This window comes from Sinocyclocheilus rhinocerous, unplaced genomic scaffold, assembly GCF_001515625.1.
Source record: "Sinocyclocheilus rhinocerous isolate Xijiao unplaced genomic scaffold, SAMN03320098_v1.1 scaffold2, whole genome shotgun sequence".
Taxonomy (NCBI): domain Eukaryota; kingdom Metazoa; phylum Chordata; class Actinopteri; order Cypriniformes; family Cyprinidae; genus Sinocyclocheilus; species Sinocyclocheilus rhinocerous.
In genome coordinates, this window is record NW_015655572.1 from 767,931 (window position 1) to 794,735 (window position 26,805).

The following is a 26,805-nucleotide window of genomic DNA, read 5'->3' on the forward strand; positions in this document are numbered from 1 at the left end:
CTAAAAATTCAACTTTGCATCACAGGAATAAAATTACATTTGAAAAAGTATCAAGATAGAAAACGGTTATTTTAAATTTTAAAAAGATTTCACATTAGTTTTTACTATATCTTTGATCAAATAAATGCAGCTTTGGTGGAGACTTCTTTCAAAAACAAAGAAAATCCAGCCATGTGGGTTTATGAAAACTTTTGTGTAAAACAAGTTTTGAGGCAAGAATAATCTTATCATTGCCTCATCTCAAAAACATTATTAATTAATGGAGCAGGATGACTGGAAACAAAAATTCCTTACCTTACCAGTTTTTTTTCATTTTCTTTCTTTTCTGAGGCGTGTGAGTGAACCTATGGTATGCTTGTCATTTACCTCTAATGCTGCCCTTAAGCAGATTCTTCACTTTATAATTTTGGAAACTGGTCATATTAGACAGAATTTGAGGGGGAAAAAAGTAAGTTTTGCTTAAAATTAAGTCTACTGTTACAAAACACAAATGGCTCAACTCATAGCGGTCATACAAATTAATCTATAATACAGGTATTAAATTACAGCTACACAATATTCTGTGCTGAACAAGTGGGTTTCATGCCACTTTAAAGACTAAACTCTGTATTAGGAACAGCTAATCTCAAATACAAATTGAGTTTATATTTCGTACAAATCAGTAAAACCAATGCAGTTCATCTTCGTTTGAAGTACACATGAAATGTGCAACTTATTCACACACTTCGTCCAAAGATTAACAGCATCCTGAATACAATTTATTTTCAAACTGAATTTTTGAATACAAAGGGCAGGGAATGGGCACTAGGGGAAGAGAGTGCAAAGCGTTCTAAAAGATTATATATTTGTGGCTACATTGTACTGCAAGACACATCCGAGTTCACAAGAGAGACAACATTAATATTGCAGTTCGCAATGACACCATCTACATAATGCAATAAATACTCACACACACACACACACACAAGTATTCATATATTGCACTCTGGAGGAAATAAAGGTCTTGGTTAAATAGATGTTAGATAGTGTTCAATATAATAATCCCATTCCAACCCAGTTCAGCGAAGACTAAACTGGTCAGTGTTAAACGTTACAGAAAATGTTATACATTACCGACATGACAAGCTATATATGTGCAAAAATTACAATTATATCCCACGCAAAGTTCACCGTGTCTGCTCTGCACGTCAGCCATAATTACGTCATCTTTTTGTTCATTTAAAATCTTTGCAGTACTTCAGATGCTACAGAGGTTGAATTGTGTGCCTCTAAAAACAGACAATACAAGACACCAAGACTTTGATTAGCTGTAAATCAAACTTTGTTGGGAAGATGAAGCCAAAAAAATAAAAATAAAATACATATAATCCACATAACATGCCAACTTGGCATGGATTACAATTTTTGGAGGACTGTTCCAAACAACACTATAAACAACCTTTCACATTCAGCTAGGTTTAAATGTCCAAAATAAATTAACAATTTTCAACTGGGTATACTCAGAAAAATAAAAACTTATCTACAACAGATTTGCTCAAGAGTAACGATGAAGCACCTAGCAAACATCTTTTAGAAGTTCTACCAACAAGAGAACCAGCACTTGGGGCAGAGTTCCTCATACCAACACACAGTTCAGCATCATCACTCGGAGCTGGATAAAGGAACATCTACTGGACAAAGGAAATCAGAAAGTCACCAGAAAGATGCACCAAGTGAAAACGCATATTTGTAGAGTTCTGAAATTAAACACTTCCTGTTGAGAGTAGAATACATTGGTGTATTAGCTTCAGTGCTTCAGGTTACATGAAGAGAAATGAGAAGGGCAGCTCACTCGCGCTAATGAAGAATAACTTTAATTGGTAATACTTTACAATAATGTTTAACTAGTTAACATTAATGCATGTTTGGTCATAAAACAATAAATCAATTAAACCAAAATGCTTTTAAAAGTAACAAATGAAAAATGTTAAGAAAAATCAACATGGGGATCAATAAAGTGGAATTAATAAAATGCTGCAAAACGGTCTTTAATTGTTATTAGCCATTGTATTAACTAATGTACAGGATCTTATTTTAAAGTATTACCCATTAATGCATTAATAAAAAACAAATATGTAATACTGTGCCATTAGTATTGTTTTTTTTTTTGTAAACTGTTGGCTCTTGAAAGATATTCTCCAATGTGCCACACAAAGAAATCAATTTTAGGATTGTACGTATTTTTGGTAAAAAAATTTAAATAAAAATATCCCAAAAGGTACAAAAAGACGGACCCTCTTGAACGAGAACCAACCAACTTAAAACGAGTCTAATTCTGGTGCTCAAAATCTCCCAAATTTGAAGACTTGCACTGGATATTTTAAACCCACATCAAATGCTTTACTATAAAACGTCACTCACGTCAACGTCAAATTCAAGGCTCACGGTTCCTACAGTATTGTTACTTCTGTTAACAAAAAAATAAATAAATAAAAAGACCTCACTCAGCAGTATGCAACTAATCTGGAGTGCTACATGGTTCGGTGCGGATTGTGAGAACTACATTCTTAAGCTACTAATTTTAAATGTTAAAACTGCTCCTTAAAGGAAGGCCACCTGATGACGGGACGGAAAAGGTATGACAGGGAGAAGTTCTTCATTGTCTCGATTAACCCACTTTCTTACTCACTGTGAGTGCTTAGCCCTGTTTTTATTTGGAGAGCTCTGTGTGAAAGCCTGAAACACGTGCTGGTGTTTGAGAAAGGAGTCTTGTGTATCTCCAGGGTGCAGCAGAGACAGAAGAGGCTTCATGCACCGGCAGGGCCGCTCCGCCCAAAAAAGGGTTACAAGAAAGAGAGCAGCCCTATACATGCTGGTAAATCTCAGTGTTAATGCTGCCTGAAAGTTTGCACACAGCCGTAATGAGATTCTCCTGTCTGGAAGCTTACCTTACAACAGTACACATAGATAATAACGTAATACAGCCATACACACAGAGACGCAAGTTTATATCCCATGTTACAGACACCTAAAAGCACTGTTTTGGTGTCAAAGTGACTGAGACTTTGGTAACGTTTCGATAATGTGGAACCCGCTCCATGCAATTCATTTCCCAGTGACTGACTTGGTGTATATGGAAACAACGGAACGGTGTGTTTGATATACATCAGGTGAACGGAAGATATAAGAATTTACAGAGAGTGAGAATTTAAAAAATAAAATCTCTTCATAAAAACAAATGACAACAACAAAACAAAGAACTGCCAAGTCTAGCTCGGCGTTTACAGCTGACACTAAAGTCATGTGTCAGTTCCCATCTGAGCAAGTGCCAATATCAGAGCCAAAGCGACTTTCACAGCCCACACACACACACATACACACGTGTCTTGTATGTGTGCTAGTGGCCGCTGGAGTCTCCACAGTCTATTGTCCTGCGAGTCCCATCAGTTTAAGGCTCTTTAAGGCAAAGGACGGCACATGCAGAGCGATAGAGAAAGAGACAGAGAAAAAATAAGGGCACAACGCTTCAGGGAAGGCTGAACAGGGTTTGGCTCATAGCTGGTGTACTATGCTGTCAGCGTGATTGATGGATACAGGGACGTCCTGTCTCAGTCTCTGCCATTGAAATGTCGTGCTAAGCGATCCGACCTCCTCTTCTTCATTCTCTTGCTCTTTAGCGAACTCCATGAAAACCTGCAGAACAGGTATACGCTTTCAATTAAATTGACTTAGCTATGACAGACAAGTACTGCAAAAATCCTAATTAACATCAGTTTATTTGCTTTGTTTTCTAAGGCTAAACAAGATAAATTCATTTGAGAAGAAAAATTGCACAAAATATTAAAACTTATTTACAGAAAATGTAAAGTCTACTTTGCATTAATCCACTGGCAATTTTTAAGTCTAAACGTCACTACATTTTATATTAATATAATATTATAATTATTATATATTATATTATATTTTTGCAGTATTTTTTTAAACACATTGTGACATACTTGTTCAAACGTTGACTGGGAGAAGTTGTACTCTTCAAAGTTAAAGTTCTGTTTAGCTGTGAAGAAATTAGGAGAATGGTCAAAAATTTGTATTCTTCATAAAAACTGTGTAGTTGTTAGGTGTCCATTTCTTACCACTTTCTAACTGGGCAAAGGACTTGGCTAGTGACTTCACATCCTCCATTGGGATTTTATACACCATCAGAGTGGCAAAACTGCAACGATCCAAGACACACACAAAAAATAACCTTTCTAACTCCCAGAGGTTTTACATTCTAGTTTTGTGTCAGACATTTGCGGTTTAGTGCTTCAATCGTGATTTAATCTGACATCTTTTTTTTCTAAACCAATACAGACACGTCTTATAGGGCTGTGCAATTTGGGGAAAATATCTAATTGCGATTTTTTTGACAGATATTGCGATTGCGATTTTAATTTTGCAAAGTCAAGCTTCAGCTTTACATTGTCAATAGTGTGCAGCACAGTATGGGTATCATTACCCTGCTGAAAAAAACAATAGAAACCATTACAGAAATTCTTATGGTTTCCATTAAAACAATTAAAAAATTCCTTTTTGTAGTGTGTTTTGGGCATTATTCCAAAATTACTGTCGTTCTATTGTTTCAAAATTCTTATGGTTTCCATTAAAACAATTAAAAAATTCCTTTTTGTAGTTTTGGGCATTATTCCAACAGGAATTACTGTCGTTCTATTGTTTCGCATCTGCCAGATTACATCCCATCAATAGGATCCATCAAATACCAGTAGACACCATTATAGTTTTCATTAAAGCCAATATAATTCCCATTATAACCCTTAAATCCATTAAATTTTCTATTGTGTTTTGGGAGGGGTTCTATTGTTTGTTTTGATTTTAAGAACAAGTGGAAAATGTGCTGAATGTTTCATTTCATCCCAGTGAAATTAGCAAAGCAGTTGGACTAAATTTACAATCGTTTTAAACGCGGAGCCAGGCGCGAGTTGACACAGGTTGCGCGCGTGCGTCAAGCCTCGTCCATATTGCCAGATGCGCTCGTGGAGACTGCGAGAATAAACGAGCATTATGAGACAGGCTGCGTGTGTGCGGCAAGTGTAAACGGCTCCTCCGTGAGACGTGGCAGAGAGGAGCAAGTATGAGAAGCATTCAGAGACACAGGCTGTGTGTGCGGTCTTCTGAATTGGGAAAAGCGAACATGCATTATCAACCTCTTTCAAATTAGAATCTGTTGGGGAGATAAAATGTGCAAGATAACGTTCATGTACTAATAAAAACATCTAAGAATGTAGCTTTTATTCTCCAGTACTGAAAGCAGAACCGATAAGGGAGCTCTTGATATGTGTTGTGACACAGCTCTTGCAAATTAACGTTACCTTTTTTGTTTGGTGTCTGTCATTTCGAAGTTGAAGTAATCTCATATTACATTAGTTTTTCTTTAGTATTAATTTGCCTAACTATCGATCTGACCCTGTAGACGCCATAATCACACACTCTCTCTCTCTCTCCTGCTTTGTTTGTTTGTTTGCTTTTAATGGTGGGCGTTTACGCAGTTGGCTAGAGCAGTGCTGATTGGGGAGAACGGAGGAGCGCTCACTCTTTTGGTTAGTAAGGCTACCACTCAATGATGGCAGTCATGCATATGCTCTAGAACCAGTGTTGCCAAGTCCGAATTGGGCTACTTTAACACTGTTGCCACGGGTTGTTTTTCATGTTCGAGGGTTGAAGCGACTCCAATAACATGATATTCATCCCCTTGAATGCGAATTTTAGCAGGGGGACCCTGCCAAAAAACATGTATTTTACCCCCCGGAATGCGATTTTTAACTAGGGACCCCCTCAAAACACGATTGGGCTAGTTTTGAGTAGCGATTGGGCAGGCTTTCTTGTGAAAACCTGGCAACCCAGTCTGGAACAGAGTAATATAGCGTCCACAGGCTTTGTGATTAGCAAACCGCAAAGTCTCAAATCGCGATTGCGATTCATCGCACAGCCCTAACATCTTACCTGTCCTGACGAGCAGCGTGCGGAAATATCTTCAGTATCTCTTTGTGCAACAGCGCTACCTGCTGGAGACCTGTGAGCTCCTCCCTGAGGTTAATCTCTAGGCTGTAGCCTCTCCCAAACTTCCCCTTCAGGTGCTGAATAGAGCCAATACACCTGCAGGGGGCAACATAAGAAAATGTTACTTGCTTTCTGTTCTGCTTTACTTGCTTGCTCAGAAATTCTCTTTATGTTCATGTTAATCCATGCCATTTTTAACTGAGGCTTTTATCCATCTCAAAGTCCCACCTCAGCTGGCCAGAAACCATGATAGCCACACGGTCACACACAGCCTCGGCCTCTTCCATGTAGTGGGTGGTCAATAGGGCTCCTCGCTGTTTGTTCTTAAAGGCAGCACGGATCGCCCTCCTATTGGAGTGAACAACAGAAATGTTCACTTTTGCAGACCTGTTTTATATGTACATGCTTTGATTATATCAAGTAACATCAGTGTAGTAAATTTTACCACATGCGTTGTTTTGATTTGGGATCCATTCCTGTAGATGGTTCATCCAACAGAACTATCTGAGGATTTCCCAGCATGCTTAGTGCAAAGCACAGCTAGTATGAAAAAGATTTTTAAAAAAAATAAGCCTAAAATACAAAGTCTGGTTTTTCATAATGATATTGAATTGATTTTTTTTTTTTACTTGCCTTCCTCTTCAGCCCTGCAGACAAGTTTTTTGCCTGTTTGTAAAGATGATCCTTCAGCTCTAGAGCATTCACAACACTGTGAAGACACAATATTTAAGCCTTGAACTGTGGTGGTCACACTGTATAATGTGGTGGATAAATAGTCACATTGATAACAGAAACCAAAAAGATTTGCCAAAGGCTGGTTAACTGACAACATTTACTGGCCATAAATCACTCTTAATTAGCTATGAAAGCAAATTTTGCATGATCAAAATTTCTGTTCCCACGACAATATATTTTTCCCCCCATTAAATATTTGCAGAAAAAGTTAGTTTACTATGTCACTTGCAATGTTACACTAGACAGTCGATAACAATGCCTTTAATATGATTCACTGTAAAGAAAAAATGTAATAAAATAATAAATAATAATAATAATAATAATAGCTGTGATATTTTTCCTCAAACAAATGGAGCCTTGGTGAGAGAGAGAAAAAAAAATCTTTCTGACCCCAAACCTTTGAATAGCAGTGTAAATGTAAAAGTTTTTTTTTTAAAAGATATTTTACCGCTTAATGATATTTGGGATATCACGCTGACATAGCCCCTTTATAGCAGCATAGATCTCCAGGTGCTCCTGTAGAGTGATTCTAGGCCACAGAGGGTTCACCTGAGGACAGTACCCTACATGTTCCAAGGGGTTTTCCACTGGTTGGAAATCTGTTCCATAATCTCCCATTAGAATCTAAAAATAAATATCAAACTTTAGTCATAACACACTAAACACACCTCATTATCAACAGAACTCATAACCAGCAAGAACATTGGGGGAGATTGAGCACAAACCTGTCCAGCAGTGGGTTCAGTGTCTCCAGACAGCATGTGCATGATAGTGCTCTTTCCTGCTCCATTTGGTCCCAGCAGACCCAAAACCTCACCTGAGAACAGGCCATTGTTCATTAACATCTGCTTGCTCTCTTTAAAATCATTACTTACAGTACATCAAATCAGAGGCAGACTCTACCTTTGCGAACGCAAAAGGAGACATTCTTAGTGGCCACTTTCCTTCTCTTGCTGAGTGAAAAGCCCTCCCTCTTGCCTTTGTACTGTTTCTTGAGGTTACTCACCACTACCACTGGTTTCTGTAAAAGTTTTATTTTTCCATATTAAAAAGGTTATTGGACAAGAACGTGATTTGAAACTCTTAAGACTCTACGATTTACAGAAAAGTGGGGCTATACCTCCTCACAGCACTGACAAGTCAATGCCTCCTTCACTCGAGCTTTTACCACCGGTTTCTGTAGAAGTTTTTATTTTTCAATTTTTAATAAGTTATTGGACAATAGTGATTTGAGACTCTTAAGACTACAGAAAAGTGGGGCTGTACCTCCTCACAGCACTGACAAGTCAACGCCTCCTTCACTCGAGCTTTCTCCACCTGAACATCCTCATCCTCACTCACGTTCTCCTCTGGGTTTCGCTGAGCTTTGCTCTTCGCTTGGGAGGAAATCCTTGAGAACAAAGAGATCAGAAATCAAGCTCTTTCTTAGTGACCTGGGTAGGGTTGCATGAAAATCTAACAGACCTTAGAACAGAAAGCTTATATTAGGTAAAACTGGCTGGAGCTCATGTTCTTAATCCAACTTAAGTATGTGATAAGCCACATAAATCTCTTATTTAACTCTTATTTAATTAATTTGCTACCTTTTCTGCTAATTTACTTGCTAATTTGCTAATAAAGAAACAGATCTTTCAAAAAAAAAAAAAAAAAAAACCCTGCTGGCCCAGAACATTGAAAGGTACTTTTTTTTTTTAATCAGTAGTAATTATAAAACGAATTAGTAAAATGATTTAATATACCTCATTGTATAAATGTGTCAATAAATATTCTGCATAAAAGGTAATAAATAATTTTTTTTGCCTGTTCTACCCGATTCACTTCCATTCTTTATACAAGTCATTTTATTCCTGATCGTAGGCTTTATGTAAAAATTTAGTTGGGCATTTAGTTTTATGAAGACATACCTGCAGAGCTGGTCATTTTTCATGGTCTTCCCTCCATATCTAATCTCAAGCCATCTCAGGGTGAAGAGCAGCAGAATACACTGGGTATACGGCTACGGACGCCACAACAAAGATTCAGTGTAAAAGAAGACATTATAACACACTTTCAGACAATAAAATGATATTTACAGCAACTTACAGACACAACAGAGATGAAGAGATTCTTCCACAGGAAATCATCATCATGAGGAGACTGAAGGAAGGTGGCCTAGAATGAAAAAGACTTTATTAGGTTCAATAACAATAGGGACGTTTCATTCATGTCCTCAGACAGTGCATAGATGGAGTCCTGTAAGTAAAGTATTACCATGGTAATGCAGTTAAGGCAGCCCATAAGAGGGTAGAGTGGACTGAAGAAACACAGTGCATTGTGTAGGAGACGAGCCACACCAGAATTCTCATTCACAAGAGCCAGCTGGACTATGGATGCAGAAACCACGCACAACTATGGAAGAAAAATACAAAAGAAAAAAATAGCTTTAATTCCTTCCTACAGACACATTTGTATTTGAAAGATAATTTGATCCTTAAAATATAAATCAAATATAAAATAACTCATAATATGAAAAATATTATTTCATTATAGACCTTTTCATGATTTATTTCCATTTTTTTGAGTTAATTATTTTCCATGAACGTTCTGGTTTAAAATGACCTGATATTTCCAGGTTTTTCCACAGGAACAGGTTTTATTTTTATTATTAAGATTATTTGAAAGTTGTGGGAAAGTTTCTTGAAGACTCACCAACATGGAGACCACTGAGAAGAAGTCCCTATTGCTCTGGACTCTGACGAACATGAAGGATACACAGTATGTGAAGAGAACCATGGCTGGAGCGAAGCCAATCAGACACAGAGCCTGAAAATGGAGTAAAGATAGTAGCTGACTTGTCATATGCTAATGCTAACATCTGCTCTGCTCTTTAAGCTCAAATAACTTATATTTTTAAAAAAGTCTAGTGAAGCTAGGTGAAGCGTTTTCTTACCACAGACATGATGTTATGGGAGGTTAGCAGGTTTGTAGAATGGAAGGCAAACAGGGTGCTGGTCATACAGATTAAGATAAGATAATAGAAAGGGACATCAATAGCTGCCTGACCGCACCAGTACGCTGAAGGAACAAGACCAGAGATCCTCAGGGTCGAGCGACACTTCAACTGATAAAAAAAAAAAAACAGCGAAGATAGAGAGGTTGCATTCAATGTACAAACATTCTTAAAGCAACACTGAAATATTATTGTAGAGACATTCTGATCAAATCAATTTAAGGTGACCCCTACGGATAAGGGTCAGTAAGATGTTTTAATGTTTTTGAAAAGTCTCTATCAAGGCTACATTTATTTGATCAAAAATAAAGTAGTGTGAAATATTATTACAAATAACTTATTTAAAAAAATTATTAAAATAGAAAGCCATTTATTCCTGTGATGCAAAGCTGAACTTTCAGCATCATTACTCCAGTCTACAGTTTCACATGATCCTTCAGAAATCATTCTAATATGCTGATTTGCTTTTATCAGAAAAGTTCAAAAGCATTTATTTAAAATAGAATGTTTTGCAATGTAAAACATCTTTTTTTTCATGTAAATGCAATGTTTTGCAACGTAAAACATCAATTTAATGCATACTTGTCAAATAAAAATAATGAAGTTAAAATAAGTTAAAATAAAAATAGGTTAATACAAATTTAAAATAAAAAAAAAAGTTAAAATTTAATTTATCATTATATGAAGTTACAATCCACATATATACCTCTTTGTCTCTTGTGTGGTCCATTGCAAAATAGGCTGGCATCCCAGCGGCCAGCATCCCAAGAATCACAGCCTCAATGTAAACAAGTGCATAGGACGTCTTATCTGGGATTTGCTAAAATGCAGACAGAATATAGCTGTAGACACTCACAAGAAACAACAATAGCAGTGTACTAATGCATTACACTTACATAGTCGAAGGGTTTAGTCCATGTTCTAATGTGTCCAGTGCTGTTAAAGCCCCTCAGGAGGGCGTTACTGAGCACACTGACAGACATAGGCAAAGAGTGCACAGTGGTACTGTTAAACGCTAAAATGTAGGTAAAATCCTGGTATTGAGAAACAACAAGAAAGGACAGGAGGGGTTAAATAAATATTTTGAAGAACAGCAAGTGTTTGAATTAATTTTCAACATAACAGTGGATTGTTCTGAAATGATTGTTTTTGAGAAATTAATTCCTAAAATTCAAACTGTGGAGTGTAAAAGCGTAGCAATTGTACTGGTATGAAAACATGCAATTCTCTTTCTCACCTTACTGGATCCTGTCACGTTGATGGCAGCGCTGACAGGTGCAGCAGACATGTAGTCCAGTTTTTTCATCATTTCCACTTTAATATCCTGAGACTCCAGATTGTGGATGAACCCTGACAGGTCAGAATCTACCACAGCAAACAGATGTCAATTAACCAAATCGGTTAATGTGAATCGACAACAATTGTCAATATAATACACACAAGTATTGTCACAGACCGGTGGAATTTTGCACAAGCAGGCTGGTGGTGTATTTGCGAGGAGCCTCGTTGCGGTGCAGCAGGTATATAGGTGAAAACAGTCTTTCAGGAGAATGAATCTGAATGTTTCCCGTGGCCACGGACAGAATTAGCATTGCAGATAAGAACACCAGGAACAGTGTCAAACTGGGTAAAAGAAAGGAGACAAAAGTATGACTTATAGCTTTGTATAACACATGAATCATATGTATAATTAAGATAATTATATGGTTCATGCATCCATCACCTCGATGGGTTTGAGTATGGCCTGGGTCTGGTTCAGTACAAATATAATTTTGGGTCTGTAAGATTTATTTATTTATGTTTTTTTTATGAAAGGCAAACATGATCAAGTAGTACTTGCTAGCATTTTCTCACTTGTATATGATAGGTTTTCTCTCTCTCTGCAGGTTGAGCATGTGCAGCCAGGCCACGGTGCTAAACTGCTGCCTCCAAAGGGCTCGACCGGTTACTGCATCCTGCCTGCTGTCTGAAAACGTCAGCAGCCGCTGGTCTGTGTCATCCATAGAGGACGCGTCTCCCTCATCATCCACCTTTTCTTGGTTAAACACACTGTAATCTACCAATGAAGGAACACACAAATAGAGTAGGCGTTATACCTCTTGATCACTTCACTATCGTGGTTCATTGTAATACTGATCAGTTTCATGTAGTTCATGTCAAAAGATCTCAAAGTGTTGAAGTCTGTCATTTTGAACAGAGATGCTTTGAACCAGTTTAGATAGGTGGTTATCTTACCAGCCTGATCCACTTCTGCCTCTGCCTCCAGACGCAAGAAGACGTCCTCTAATGTTGTCATGGAGACACCGTAGTTAATGATACCCAGGTCAGGTCGACAGTCCAGCTCCGCAAACAGCCCTGGAGTGCAACGTGAGTGAGAGGCGAGAAGAGTTTGGTAACCATAGAAATTGGTAATATTTTTGGATTGCAAGAAACAAGAAAACTAACCACACACACCAAAAGCACTTCTTTACACTCCTCATCATTTACTAACCCTCATGTCAATCCAAACCTATATGTAAGTCATGCAGGTTTGGAATGATATGAAAGTGAATAAATCACTTTCCACACAACACAACCAATATCAAAGACTTCATATAAAACGGCTACCAACAATAAATCTACATAAAAAAAATAAATAAATAAAACGGCCCCAATAAAACACCACCACAGTCCTGGTGAAAGCATGAAGCAATCTGTTACTCCGCAGGGCATATGGCAGTGTGGCACATAGCAGATGGTGACATGAGGGCAAATAGAAGCGAGACCTGGGAAAGTGTCCATGCTCTCGAAAGGCAATGTGAATGTAAGCTCAGCCTCTTGCTGCCTTGACAACTGAGCCTTGGGAACATGCTGCTTGACCAGCGATGTGATGTTCTCCACTTCACAGCCTTCAGTTACAGACATTCTAGAAGAGGTTTAGAATGACAGTGTTAATGTAGCAGCAGCAATGGGTGACAGGAAGAAAAATATATATATACACACACATGCATACATGCATACATACATACACATAAAATGTCATAAATATAAAATTGTTTTGCACTTTTCTTAAGACTAACCTAAGATGGTAGCCAACCCCACACTTGGTCTTCAAGTACAAAGAGGAACCAACACATTTCAGCTGTCCTTGCGAGATGACAGCTTTACGATCTGTGTGACAGAAAACGCACAGATATGTGTGAGATTGAGCCGTAAATGACTGATGAAAGAAAAGTGAAAAATGATCAAAGTACCTGCAAGTATATCTGCCTCGTCCATGTAATGAGTGCTGAATACAGTAACTCTGCCTGCTCTACGGCTCTTCAGTAAGGACCAGACCTGGTGCCGAGACACTGGGTCCATACCAGCCGTAGGCTCATCCAGAAGAAGGATCTGATTCATAAGCAAAAGGACATCGAGGGAGGGGGATAAATAAACAAACGAATCAAGAAGTCAAAGGTATAAGTCATCAGACATTTACCTTTGGGTCTCCGAGAATCGCTATGCCCACAGAGAGCTTCCTCTTCTGGCCTCCACTCAGGTTTTTCGCCTGGGCGTCCATAATCTTTTCTAAATCCAGATCCCTTAGAACTTTTCTCACCTTAAAATGAGAGATATTTTAGAATACAAATTCTAACAAAAAAGGATGAAGTAACTGGATGTTTCTGGCTTTATTGAAGATATATTTTTTTTAAATACTACCATTTAAAATTTTAGGGTCAGCAAATTTTTATTCAGCGAGGACACATTAAATTGATCAAAAGCGACTGTAAGGATTTTTACACAAGACTTTTAATTTTAAGCAAATGCTGTTTTTATTTTATATTCAAAGAATCCGGAAAGATCTGCATCACGATTTTTAAACCAGAATGATTTTTGAAAGATCATGTCACACTGAAGTGAAAATTCAGCTTTGGCATCCATTACATTTTAAAATATATTAAAATAGAAAACAGCTATTTTAAACTGTAATATTTTATTTAACTGTATTTTTTTATTATTTATTTTTAATCAAATAAATGCAGCCTTGGTGAGCATAAGAGACTCCTTTCACAAACATCACTGTTGCATTGTATAATGGATGTAATTAAATACGGAGTGTGGAGCTGATATCAAATCAGCTTTTTCAATGCATTGTATGGGAAGTGGTTTCTGAATTTCCCACACAATGAGCCAACATGCGGTCAGCAGATGTGGTCTCTAGATCCACTGGGAGTTCCTACCTCGCCATCAATATCAGAGGGCAGGATCCCTTTGATGGCAGCAAAGATCCTCAGGTGTTCCTCTACAGTGAGCACATCAAAGATGATGTTGAACTGGGGGCATATACCAACCAGCTGTTTCATCTCGGCCCCGTCTGCTATCTCTGCCACAGGAGAGCCATAGATGGTTGCCGTGCCTATGCGTAAGACACAGAATAATAGAATTGTGAGTATATAGCAGTACAACTTCAGTTTTGGCAAGGTATAGAGATCCAGTAAGACTTAATTGTGTTCACAAAAATGTTCAAAATTAGCATCTTATGCATCACCTTCTGTAGGGGGGCAGATGCCACACAGGATGTTCATGAGGGTGGATTTTCCTGCTCCACTGTGACCCAGCAGGGCAGTGATCTGACCCTCATAGATGTCAAAAGTCAAACCTTTAGATCACAAATGGACAGAAGACTAAACATTCACCTACACATCAGAGCCAGAAGTCTGGTCATAAACTTCATTTTTAAGACCAAGAACATGTGCACTATGGGACTGTTTAGTACTATGGAGGTAAAAAGTGTTGCAAATACCATTTTGTGCTGACTATAAGCATTTTATCTACAGTATCCACCTTTTTCTTCAACGTGGAAGTAAGCCTATGGGTGAGACTTCCGGTTCATTAGCCGCTATAGGTAAATAACGATGAGAATAACAACGTGCAGTAACCGGTAAAACTGTTTGCACTACAAACCAGTGTGTTCATAATTAAGATAATACATTAAAATAATATAAGACACACCAACTTTCAATATCAAGCAGCAAAATGAACTGTTTTGTTCAGCTAAAAATAGCTGGACGGAGTGGACGCAGATGAGACCGGAAGCCAGACCCATAGAATTTACAAATGGCCGCACCCATTTTTACAACAAGAAAAAGGTGGATACAAAAAGTAATTTAGTCCTCAAATCCATAAATGCTGAGCAAGAGGATGCATACATCATTTGTGTATCACACAAACAAGGAAGTGTCAATTTGGACATAGGTGGGAAGTCTCACCTCTCAAAGCCTCCACTTTGGTGTCTTTCTCTCTGTACATTTTACGAATATTGCAGATCCTAACAGGAGTAAAAAAATAAACACAGAAATGGATATTAAATGGGTTGCTCTGGCTGGATGCCAGCTCTCTTCAAGCCCAAATCTATCCAGGCTTTGAAGGATTTTAACCTACATCAGCTCTAAAAACATTGCTTCCTTTTCCAAACTACTCTCTAAATCACTTCACTGGTCTGAATATGGAGGTACAAAAAATAAAATAAAACAAAATAAAAATATTAAACCAAACAACATTGAGACAGAGACAGATAGATAGATAGATAGATAGATAGATATACATTTTGAGTTTCAAGTCTGCACCTGATAACCTCTTTGCCTCTAAACTCAGGAGAAACCGCCTCCACCGATTCATCATTCACTGGGGTTCCGTTGACCTCGCCCTCGTACAAAGAGCTCACCTCCACATAGCGCTTCCTCCGCTTCGACCAATAGGATGGCTGTAGGAAGTACAGCACTGAACGCCTTGGGCCAAACTCGCCTGAAGGAAGAAATGGTCATTTATGTGGGAAGGTCACAAACGCCTCCATCCCAGTTAAGTAATAACTAAGACAGATTGTGTGTGTATTCTTTAGAGCAGCCACATAATGATATTTTATGGCATCTGCAAATGCTTTTAATCTTTTTAAGAGAACAAACTGTTGCATTTAAAAGTATAACAAACTTTTGAAGTCTTAAGCTAGAAAAGTGTGCTGGTGCAATCTTCCTCTTAAGAAAACATTTTGTGGTCTACTTTAAAAAAAAAAAAAAAGTATATTTCAAACATCAAAATCATTTTTGAAGTCACATTAAATGGACAGTGAACAAACACAGTCTTGTTTCCAGGCTGAGCAAATGAATTTGCATTGGTATAAATCTGTATATGATGCCTGCATATAAACACAGTTAAGAACTGGAACTCTACTAAAACACAAAGAGAAGTTCTGCGGTTCTAAACTGGTTATGCAAAATGCTTTGACCCTAGTTGTCACCTGGTAGTACTTGGTCCAGGTAAATGGCTAAAAGCAGATAGAGAATGCAGTCCAAGAACAGCATGACCATAGGAACATAGAGGGCATGAGGACCATTGCCCAGAGAGGAAAACACTGCGCCGTCCCCCTGAGCTTCCAGATACACCACCTACACATACACACACAAACAGTGCCAGAATATACACTCTTTCATATTTGGGATTTTGGACTTGTTTATTGTTAAAGCTGCAGTCCGTAAGTTTTGCCTCTTTGTCGCCATCTCTGTAACTAACTACATTCTGACCCCAAACTTTTGAATGGTAGTATACAATTTTTATAAAATGTTTTTAATGTTATTGATTTTATTGTAAGAAGTCTCATGCTTACCAATCCTTTATTAATTTGATCAAAAATTCTGTAAAAATGTAAGTGAAAATTTTTATTTTGTTTTCTATTTTATTACATTTTAAATTTCACGATTCTTCAGAAATTATTCTAATAAACTGATTTGGTGGCCAAGAAACATTTCTGATTATCTATGCTGAAATCAATTGTGCTGCTTAGTATTTTTTTTGTGTAAACTGTGATGCTTTTTTTTTTCAAAATAATTTGATAAATAAAATAGTTCTAAACAACAGCATATATTTGAAATAGAAATCTTTTGTAATATTATAAACATTGTTACTGTAACTTTTGATAATTTTAATGCGTCCTAGCTAAATAAAAATATTACCTTAAAAAAAAAAAAAAAAACATCTAACAGACCCCAAAAAAAGTGTACATAAACTACTTTTGTGTGAAAACGTTCTAGGCTAAAGTACTACTGATTTGTTATTCAAATCATCACTATTCTCAAATGCATTTCTTGGCTAACGGTCCCACAACCTAGGTGACCGTCATTAAACCATGGACACCATGGAGTGCGTTTGTGGAAAAGTGTGTTACCTGGGCGATGCCGATAGAGAAGGCGCTGGGAGACAGAAGGCAGAGGAGCCACACGGCTGACTGGGGGAAATCTCTCATCAGCACAGTGAAAAGAGATAGACACCCGAACACCACTGTCAGCATGGAGCCCACTGTACTTGCAAACTTGGGCTTCTTAAACAAAGGGGTCAACATGAAGGAGAAGAAAATCTGTGGGATTAAGAAGCGGGAAAATTAAGACTTTTGAGAAAAGGTTTGAGGTCAGCAAACTAAAATGTAACACACTGGTCTTATTTTGTTCAATTCATCATCTCATGTTAAAAAAACAATAACAGACACTTACATTTTTAAGTCTTTATCGGTCACATAGACACCACTTTTCACAATACAATTAATTCCCAATGTATAAAACCAATACCTGTCCAGTATTTTGTTCACGTTGAATATCCTGTTCCATTCAGAAATGTCACATTATGAAAATAACTCACAAATGCGGTTTCATTTCTTGAAGAAAATACTCTTTAATGCTGACAACTGTATGGCTAATGCTTTCTTAAAAAAAAAAAGCTTGCATTCTGTCAGATATTTTACCAGTACAGTCATACCCCACTGACGCAAAAGAAAACCAACGCAGCAGAAAGCAATTTAGCCTCGGAAAACGAAAATGAAAACTAATAACATATTAAATATGACCCCAGATTAGCCAGTCACTCATATGACTACTCAATGTAGGCAGAAATCGAGACCTGAGGCCAAATGAGTGCACGGCCATTTAAATGGCTTTGCGCACTCTAAAGCTTTGAGTTGCTATTGTTCAGGATGTGACTGGAGGGTTGCTAGGACTTACGGAGGATATTCCATAGAGGAAAATGAGGAGGAAGATGACAAAGAAGTTGCTGTTGGAGAACAGGGGTGTGCAGGTTGCTATAACAGCCATGAGAATGGACATGGTCGTCACTAGTGCAGCATAGAGGAGGCCCCATGAAAGCCTAAAGAAATCAGAAGAAAAGTTTACAGACTGACCATTTATACATGTTTTAAATTGGCTATGAATTATAATGTCATAATTCCTGAAGTGGATACACTTACCAAAAGGCAGAGTCATACAATCCCATCATGCTCATTGTGTCTTTCAGTCGCTGCTCTTTTTCAGCTGCCACATTGACAATGAGGAAAGAGACAAAGGGTGTAAATGCCAGCACTAGGTATATGGAGATCAGGGCATGAGGGAACTTCTGGACCTCCACCGAACCCGGATGTCCCATCATCACTGCACGCACTTTTAGTTCGTTCCACACGGGACGTTTGGTCTTCATCTGCAAAAGAATGAAGACGTAATTATGGAAGCAAAAAATCATACCACTCAGCAACTTCCTATTACCATAAAAACACTGTAAAAATCTGATATTACAAAAGATTTCCATTTCAAATAAAAGTGTTCTTTTGAACTCTCTCTTCATTAAAGCATCCTGCAAAAAAAAAAACCTGCATGATGGTTTCCACAAAAATATTAAGCATCACAACTGTCTTCAACATCAATAATAAGAAATCTTTCTTGAGCAGAAAATCAGCATATCAGTAATGATTTCTAAAGGATCATGTGAAGACTAGTTATGGCTTATTTTAAAAAGTTTTAAAAAATTATACTTTTAACAGTTAATATATGTTCATCCCAGACTTCAGCAGGCAGATGCACTCCATTTTAACAGCTACAATGCTTAAATACCAATAAATTATTCATCCATGCCATTTCAAACCTGTATAATGGCAGCATCAATGAGAGACTGCAGCCGTATGAATCCAGAATACCAGTAGTTGGCGGCACGGCAGTTGACATAGTTTGTGTAACAGCTTGCTGTGGATAAAAATTTTTTTTAAAAAGCACCCGTCATACCAGTTCCTTTCTATACAGATCAAACGGTTACAAAGTGAATGTCATTTGCTTTAAAAAGGAGGTCACCAATTAACCAAAGAAGAAGCTAAATCAGGTGCCACAGCTGCTGTGGCTTTATGATTTCAGCACTGAGTGATTCTCACTTATGGATTCGGTGAAGTCGCTAGGCAGAGGGAGTTGGTTGTACGGGAATCGCAGAAGGTACGTCATTGAATCCAAGAAGACCACTCCTACAAAGCCATCAGGTTCATAGAGACTGGCATTCTCCAATTCTTCCTCAGTGGAGAACATCTCTAATCGCTCATTCATGGCTGAAGATTCAACACCCACAAACAAATGAAATGAAACGCACACAGCGAGTCCACTTTAAAAACCATCAGAGTCAACGCTACCACACCATTAATTAGCAAAGCATTCAGTAACAAAAGAATACACCATGCAATACTATTTAGTTGTTTGCTTTTTTAATTAGAAACAGAAAAATTTGAATTACGCATAAACGTTACAGATCAGTGAAATGTTCTAGTGTGATTTTGTCAAAATAAAAAGCAAAATTTGGTAAAATTTAAACTTTAAAAAGAAATACAACAATAAATCTGACGTACACAGTTCCCGTGCCACCTCCTCCATGATGTGATTGGTGACATTGTTGATGGGGGTGTAGCCGAGACCTTTGAGTGACAGGTCCCGTTCATACTCCAGCTCCTTGGTGCTGATACTGCCATATGAGACATGAGGGTTGAGGGTGCTAATGAGGATGAGGAGGCCCAGGAGTGCCTTAGGGAGGCCATAAACACACAGTGCCAGTGAGGGTTTCCAATCATCCCTCTGGGTTTATTTGCTAGACCATGACATGAGTTTAGCTTTTAATGTGCCTGGAGAATGTGCACTACAATCTTTGCTGCAAAATGTTTTGGGGAATTCATTTTAAGACCACATTGAAGAAAGTCGTTGATTTCATGATTTACAGATTTCCAATACTGGATTCTTATTGGTCAAATGGGCTATTCCCTCCCTTAAAACCAAAACTGTATTATTAAAAATACTAAAAGAATTACGTTTTTGCAAGTGTACACTACCGTTCAAATGTTTTGGGTCAGTGAGATTTATATATATATATATATTTTTTTTAATGATCAATACTTTTTTTTCAGCAAGGATGCATTAAATTGATTAAAAACGACTGTGTTTATGTATATATTTATATCATATTTTCTATTTTAAATAAATCATCTTCTTTTGAACTTTTGTATTCTTCAAAGAATTCTGAAAAAAAGAAGCATCATAGTTTCCGTTTCCACACACACACACACACACACACACACACACCCTTAACCAGCACTAACCAGCAACTGTTTTCAACATTGAAAAAAATCCGAAATGTTTATTGAGCAGCAAATCATTATATTAGAATGATTTCTGAAAGATCGTGGCACTGAAGACTGGAGTAATGGCTGTTTAAAATTCAGCTTTGCATCACAGGAATAATTTCATTAAAAAAAAAAAAAAAAAAACTTTAAATTGTGACATTATTTGACAATATTACAATTATGACAATATTACTGTTTCCCCATATTTTTGATTAAATAAACGTATACTTGGTAAGCACAACAGACTTATTGAGCCCAAACTTTTGAACAGTAGTGTATCCGTGGATGATAAAGGTTTTGCTGCATAGTGGTAAATCACTGTACTGACTGAATTAAGTCTGACCTACATACATGAAGCCCACTATAACAAAGAACTCTGAACAATACAACTTGCTTCAGCATCTCCACCTCCAGGAAAATCAATACAGAGATGACAATCGTTGGCAAAAATCCCAACCATGACTACTTCATAATACAATTCATTTTGTTGTGCTTTCCATAATGGATCATAACAATTTTTCCTTTACGAAGTCAGTTTAAAAGTACTTAAGTACTGATGGTAGGTGCTGACATGAACTAGTGGAACACCCATCCATTAACACAGCCTCTTAATTCTGAAAGACTCTGATGTGGCTTTCACTAAACAAACAGGAGGCAGAGAGTCATTAAAAATACATTTAAAAAGTTACCTTACATAAAAAAAATACATGACCACATGAACAGAAGAAAAAAGGGAAATGACTTGGAGGATTTTTTCTTTTCTCTTTCTGAATCAAAGAAGAGAATAAACAACCTGCTGGGCAGTAAAGAGTCAACAGAGTGGATGGAAGAGGAATTCATCCAGATGGAGGGGAATTACAACATAACATTAGTGTTAAGACTGCCAAGTCTAGTGATTTTATAAAGCAGACTGTGTAACGGCAATTTTGTACTGCTCATTTAGCAGATGCTCTTATCAAAAGTGACATACATACACTTATTACAGGAAAAATCCTTCTGGAGCAACCTGAGGTAAATGGTTGTGATCAAGGATACATTTAGGCAGATCACGGGATCTTTGAACAGATTGACAGGGACTTTAAGACCTTTTTAAGACCAAGTAAAGAAATATTAAGAAACAACAGTGCTGCATGATAAATTGTATTTTAATTGTGATTATGATTTCTGCTTCTCTCTATTAAGCATAATAGCCTGTGATATTTGCCAGTCTAAATCTGTGAGCAAACCACGAAAGTCGCCACTCTTTTGATTTGTGCTTATGTGCAATAATTCTGATGAAATGTTTTAAAAATCTAAAATGACAATTAGCTTGATTAATAATCATTTATATTTATTGAGCAAAATAATTTTGATTAACAGTTTAACCATTACTGTGTATTAGCAACGCTATTTTTTTCCAAGCAATTTCTTCTTAACATTTCCAAGAAAACAAGACTTCATTTCACATCTCAAGTAAATGCATCTTGATTTAAGGATGTTTAGATATTTGTATTGGAAAACAAGGCAGAAATACTGAGGAAGATATAAATTTTTTACAATGTGTGTAACATTTACTGCATTTAAGACTTTCTGCTATGATTTAAAGGGGTCATATGATGCTATTTTAAAGATCATTATTTTGTGTATTTGGTGTAACAGAATATGTTGACATGCTTTAATGTTCAAAAAACACATTATTTTTAAAATACTGTACATTATTGTAGGTCCTCTATGCCCCGCCTCTCTCAAACGCTTCGGAAGGGAAAACTTGAAATCGCATCATATGACCCCTTTAAGATCTTAATTTGTGGAAATGTGAATTAACACTTTTTAGGACACACAAAAACCCTGGATTGAAATGGACATTTCAGTCATTTCTGGTGAAGACTGTACAAACTTCAGAGGAAGCTCAATACCATCGCATAGAAGAGACGTGCAAAAGCTTTAATAGTGCAACAGATTTGTAGCAGAGAATAAAGCATATGAGTGGCAGATGAAAGGCACCTGGAGACTCTGTTGTTTGGTCCTCCATTTGATCAGCAGGTTTTTGTAGAGCAGGCTCCTTGTTTGATGCCAGACTCCGGCATCTCTTCTGGTTATAGGCTGCATTCTTCCAGCATGCTTCAGCTGACTGGCACATGGATCAGACACAGCTGCAAAACAAAACACAACCTTCTTATTGCAAGTTAACAAATGGGCAAATTTTTGCTTTGAATTTGTCAGGCCAACAGTATGTTTCTTCACAAATCATAGCTCATATTATTCGGCAAAGCTAAGATAAGACATGACAGCATGCGAGTACAACGCTCCAAACCTTGGACCTTTCTGGAATGATCCCATATTATAATCTGAATTTCCTTTGTTAGCAGAATGTGGTGCATTAACAGCAGGGGTGCCCAAATTCGGTCCTGGAGGGCCGGTGTCCTGAAGAGTTTAGCTCCTACCTCAATCAGACACACCTGAACCAGCTAATCAAGCTCTTACTAGACATACTAGAAATTTCGCGGCAGGTGTGTTGAGGCAAGTTGGATCTAAACTCTGCAGGACACTGGCCCTCCAGGACTGAGTTGGGGCACCCCTGATTAACAGGGAACCGGTTCAATATTCACACTTTTCTAATTAATCTTTCATCCAAAAATAGCATTAGCCTACACTGCTGTCCATTCAACATGAAAAAATTGGTTCACAGTTACAGTAACTTAACAATATATTATTATTATTAACCTAAAAGTAGTTCAAAAAATGAAAGTAAATATTCACAGGATAATAGATTACAATAATCGATTTTCTATTTGCACTACTAAAGTAACGACACTAAACATTTTGAAAATGACTAATCAGAATGAATAACATTAATGCCACTGACCATCATGCTTTATTACTGTATTAATTATCCAATACTTTACACACAGCAGACCATAAAAGCCCGTTTCCGCCACTGATTAATAAATAAATGAATGAAATTAAATAAAGGTAATTGCGAATTTATATCTCAAATTTTCCCCTCATAATTTAGTTTACATCTGGCAATTCTTAGATTTTTCTCTGAATTCTGAGTTTACATTAAACAATTCTACCCCACAAACAAAACAACTTATGGCAATTTGCTATTTAATATGCAGCTATTAAACTTTTCATCACGACTAACGTTAAACCTTGTCCGCCAAGTTTCCCATGTCAAGTCTGATAACACCTAAAGCAGAGTGAAGGGGAAAGGCAAGTACGAAGGTAACGCAGATAAGAATACGAGAAAACAGCTTGTAAAGAGTGACAGTGTGCTTCTATCTTCCTGTAAAACACATAACTCATACAATAATAAATAAAAACATTACTCATACGAATTTTTATGCAGAAGGTTACTGCGCGTGCAGGAGGTCGCGTGCACCCGACATGTTGCGCGTGCTGGCGCGGTGCAGGTCAATAACGGCAGGGCTGGGCTTTCGCCTCTTCTTTTTTCTTTAAAACAGATTACATATGTGTTCTTCGAATGTACATGAACTACTAGAACCAAACGTGAAAACTACCGATGTAATAATGAGTTTTGTTCGCTGCTCTCGGTGTGTAAACACTGACAGCTAACGCTAACTGGCTAACAGCTTTCCCTCAAGCTTAAACAAGGAAGTGCACTTACGTATGAAATACATTAAGACATGTCTTTCCTTTCCTCCAAATTCGCTTTGTTCTTTCCAAATAAATATCCTTTGGGGAGTAAATAAATAGGGAAGAGATCCAGGGCGGCGTTGTCAACACTACTTGCGCCTCTGCCATCAGCTGGACCGACCAGTCACTCAACCAATCAGCGCAGCGCTACAAGTTACGAGACTCGTGATTCGTCGGTGTCAAGCAGACCAATCAGGAGCCTCAGAACTTGTAGGACTTCGCTGATTGGTTGTGTGGTTTGTGTTTGACGTCATCAACACACCTCCGACCCCACCTGCCGTTGACCTACAGGTCTGAACTGCGACCCTGAATATATATTATAATACATCTGTGCTCTATAGTTAATAATTGACAGATTTTTTTTCTTTTCAATTGCATGCCCAGTTTAGACCGCAATGCCTTGCAGTTTCTCAATAGCTGAAGCACTTGACGACGCATTACCCACTGTGCTAGATATTTTGCTATGCTTGCATTGTTTTGCTTGGTCATTGGAAATAGGAGATATTGTTTACACTGAAATATTGACTTGTAGTCCTGATATCCACTGAGATGGTGCCAAAAAAGAAAAATATGATACACACTGCATTGTGCTGACCGTACAGGAACACAGTCAGTACTGTTGTTTAAAGCGTAAAGGATACAGTATTTTGAACTACTGTTGTAGGTTCCTAAAAGGGAAACATTTGTGAACTATGACTGATGAAATAATTTATTTATCCTATAGAAAACAAGTTGTTTTGCATGTTTGTGAAAGTTAGTTTGCCTCATATGTGGGCTGGGTGCATTTGAAGGCCTCAAGGCCAAACTGACTGACTGTAGGCCGGCCTCATGGCTTACTTGACTGAGCTTATGAATAGAGAATACACAGATAGAAATATTGGAGAAGGGAGATGCCACAGGATGAGATAATGTGTGTAAAAAAAATGTAAATCCTAAAATGTGTAATCCTCTGCAACCTTGGGCACCTGGAAAGTGGTAGATAAGAGAAGTTATCTTTTGAAAAACAGACTAGCAGGTGGTTTTCTGCAATGAAAGCAAGTGTTCTGAAAAATAATAAACAATTGTGGAAAGTACTGGGAATGATGTATGATGCAAGAATGGTCTGTACGCTTATTGGACAGTGACCAACAACAAAAATGTGCAAAGATGGTAGTCTGGACAGAGAAAGACTCGGATGTTCTGCAGGCATCTCAGCTTTGTTGTCTTCTTGCAATAAAGTAAAATTTTGACTTCTGGAACTCCAAGTATTATTTTGCAAGACAGAGAAGACTTTTTGTCCACAACATGTCCTTAGAACTGACCTCGACAAAAATGTATATAATGTATGTAGGTGATATGTACAGTGCATATACTACTGCAATCACTTTGTCAATCAAATTTATTTGGTTACAAAAAAGGTATAAAATTAAGAGTAGAAAAAAGTGTCTATGTATGTATAATTCTGAAAAACAAAACAAAAATAGTCTTTTCAAAGAAAAGGCAGCCATTTTTGATTTTTCCTTTTTTGATTGAAAACATTCCACTGAGGGTATGAACTACGTTAAATACAGTATGCCACCTTGTCTGGTACTAAGAACTAACACAAACCCAAAAGGATTTTAGAGAAAACAGCTACGCTGAAACCTGCGTGACAGTGAAGGTACATTTACATTGATTATTAGCAGTAAACACAAAATGACATCAGTAAATGGAACAGTCACAGAAGCCAGACATATGAATCATAAGCAATGTGACAGTACATTCATTTGTGCAAGACCTGAGGGAGCAATACTTTCACAGCCAGAGAAGCTGCAAAATATATATTGCTCCCTGGGGATAAATTACAAGTTTATCTTGCAATAAATGGATAAATGTATTCATTAAAAATGAATACATCATGAATGAGTAAATGAATAAATCATTAAAAAAAAAAAAGCAAATTGTAATATCAAACCTGTTTGGTGGATATTGTGAGAGGGTCGAACTTTTGTAAGTTGAGGCTGGGCTCTGTGTTGGGGGCGCAGAAGGGGGGCCGGGGGATGACCGTTAATGTGCAGGTGGGGATCAGAAGTGCTGTCCAGGGGACGAAATCGTTGGCTGGTGTTCTTAGCCTGAGACAACTATGGGGTGGAGAAAATATTGAGTTTGTTGCAAATAGTCTGAATTAAAATAAATAAATAACTATTGAGTTTTAAAAGCTTTTGGAAAAAAAAGGTTTAATATCTGGTCTGTTTACTCCACGTTGAATATGTATTGTCCCTGTAGCTGCCCATATATATTATAGTTTGCTTTTCCATTTATTTACAAAACAACCACATTAAATTATTTTACCCAATGATAATAAAGAATTGCTAATTTATGGAAATTTGGGGTCAAAGTATAAAAATCTAAATTATGTTTCAAAGTTTATTTATTTGTCTTTTATTCCCAAACAATTAATAGCATATTATTTAAACTGTAAAATATTTATACTACCATTCATAAGTTATGTTTTTTTTTTAAAGACATTAATACTTTTATTCAGCATTTAGGCATTAAATTGATCAAAAGTGCTGGGTAAAGGCATAACGTAAGGCATATGAATATTACAAACGATTTCTATTTTTAAAATAAATACTATTCTTTTGAACTTTCTATTCATCAAGGAATTCACACACACAAAAAAAAATAAGCAGCTAAATGTTTTCAACATTAATAAGAATTTTTTCCCCCACCAAAACAGAATATTAGAATTATTTCTGAAGGATCATGTGACACTGGAAGTAGTCTTAAAGGCAAGAGTAAAGACCGCTTACATTAAAGGCACAATATGTAATTTTTCGCCACTAGAGGGCGCATATTCAAAACAACCAAAGAAACAGAGGCGTAGTTAGATGATGCCGTGACTGAGTGTGGAATCATGGGAGTTGTCGTCTTCATCCCCACAGCCGAAGCAATCCGATGGGACTCGGGCAAAAATCATGTTCATGGATGAGCTAATGTATTAAAGATTTATTAACGTCGT

The 26,805-nt window shown here is 37.3% G+C and overlaps 1 protein-coding gene and 1 long non-coding RNA gene across 2 annotated transcripts; one reads left to right on the top strand and one right to left on the bottom strand.

Moving 5' to 3' along the window:
• Positions 1-2,103: 2,103 nt before the first annotated feature.
• abca5 (ATP-binding cassette, sub-family A (ABC1), member 5) lies at positions 2,104-19,533 on the bottom strand. The gene is made up of 37 exons (XM_016525628.1): positions 19,419-19,533; positions 18,957-19,124; positions 18,677-18,774; positions 18,009-18,235; positions 17,767-17,908; positions 16,941-17,129; positions 16,017-16,164; positions 15,349-15,526; positions 14,992-15,050; positions 14,271-14,381; positions 13,963-14,138; positions 13,221-13,340; positions 12,994-13,132; positions 12,820-12,910; positions 12,526-12,665; positions 11,996-12,115; positions 11,615-11,816; positions 11,217-11,383; positions 10,998-11,125; positions 10,657-10,794; positions 10,467-10,580; positions 9,701-9,871; positions 9,460-9,573; positions 9,022-9,159; positions 8,854-8,922; positions 8,676-8,767; positions 8,038-8,161; positions 7,675-7,792; positions 7,497-7,588; positions 7,220-7,395; positions 6,670-6,745; positions 6,482-6,576; positions 6,265-6,384; positions 5,980-6,132; positions 4,113-4,192; positions 3,978-4,033; positions 2,104-3,672 (listed from the first exon to the last, which is right to left on the bottom strand). The coding sequence occupies exons 1-37, from the start codon at positions 19,441-19,443 to the stop codon at positions 3,532-3,534; spliced, it is 4,695 nt and encodes a 1,564-aa protein (XP_016381114.1). The 5' UTR covers positions 19,444-19,533; the 3' UTR covers positions 2,104-3,531.
• A 6-nt stretch (positions 19,534-19,539) lies between these two features.
• On the top strand, positions 19,540-22,222 carry LOC107718530 (uncharacterized). Its single transcript, XR_001637425.1, has 3 exons — positions 19,540-19,586; positions 20,838-20,844; positions 22,150-22,222. It is a non-coding gene; the product is annotated as an uncharacterized LOC107718530 (long non-coding RNA).
• Positions 22,223-26,805: the final 4,583 nt, after the last annotated feature.

Coding starts and splice junctions, on each gene's coding strand:
- abca5 (XM_016525628.1), bottom strand. CDS start 19,443: ATGGAGGAGGTGGCACGGGAACTGT. Junction 12,911..12,993: donor CGAGGCAGATATACTTGCAG/GTACTTTGATCA, acceptor TCTGTCACACAG/ATCGTAAAGCTGTCATCTCG. Junction 11,817..11,995: donor GGCAGAAGTGGATCAGGCTG/GTAAGATAACCA, acceptor CTTCATTGGTAG/ATTACAGTGTGTTTAACCAA.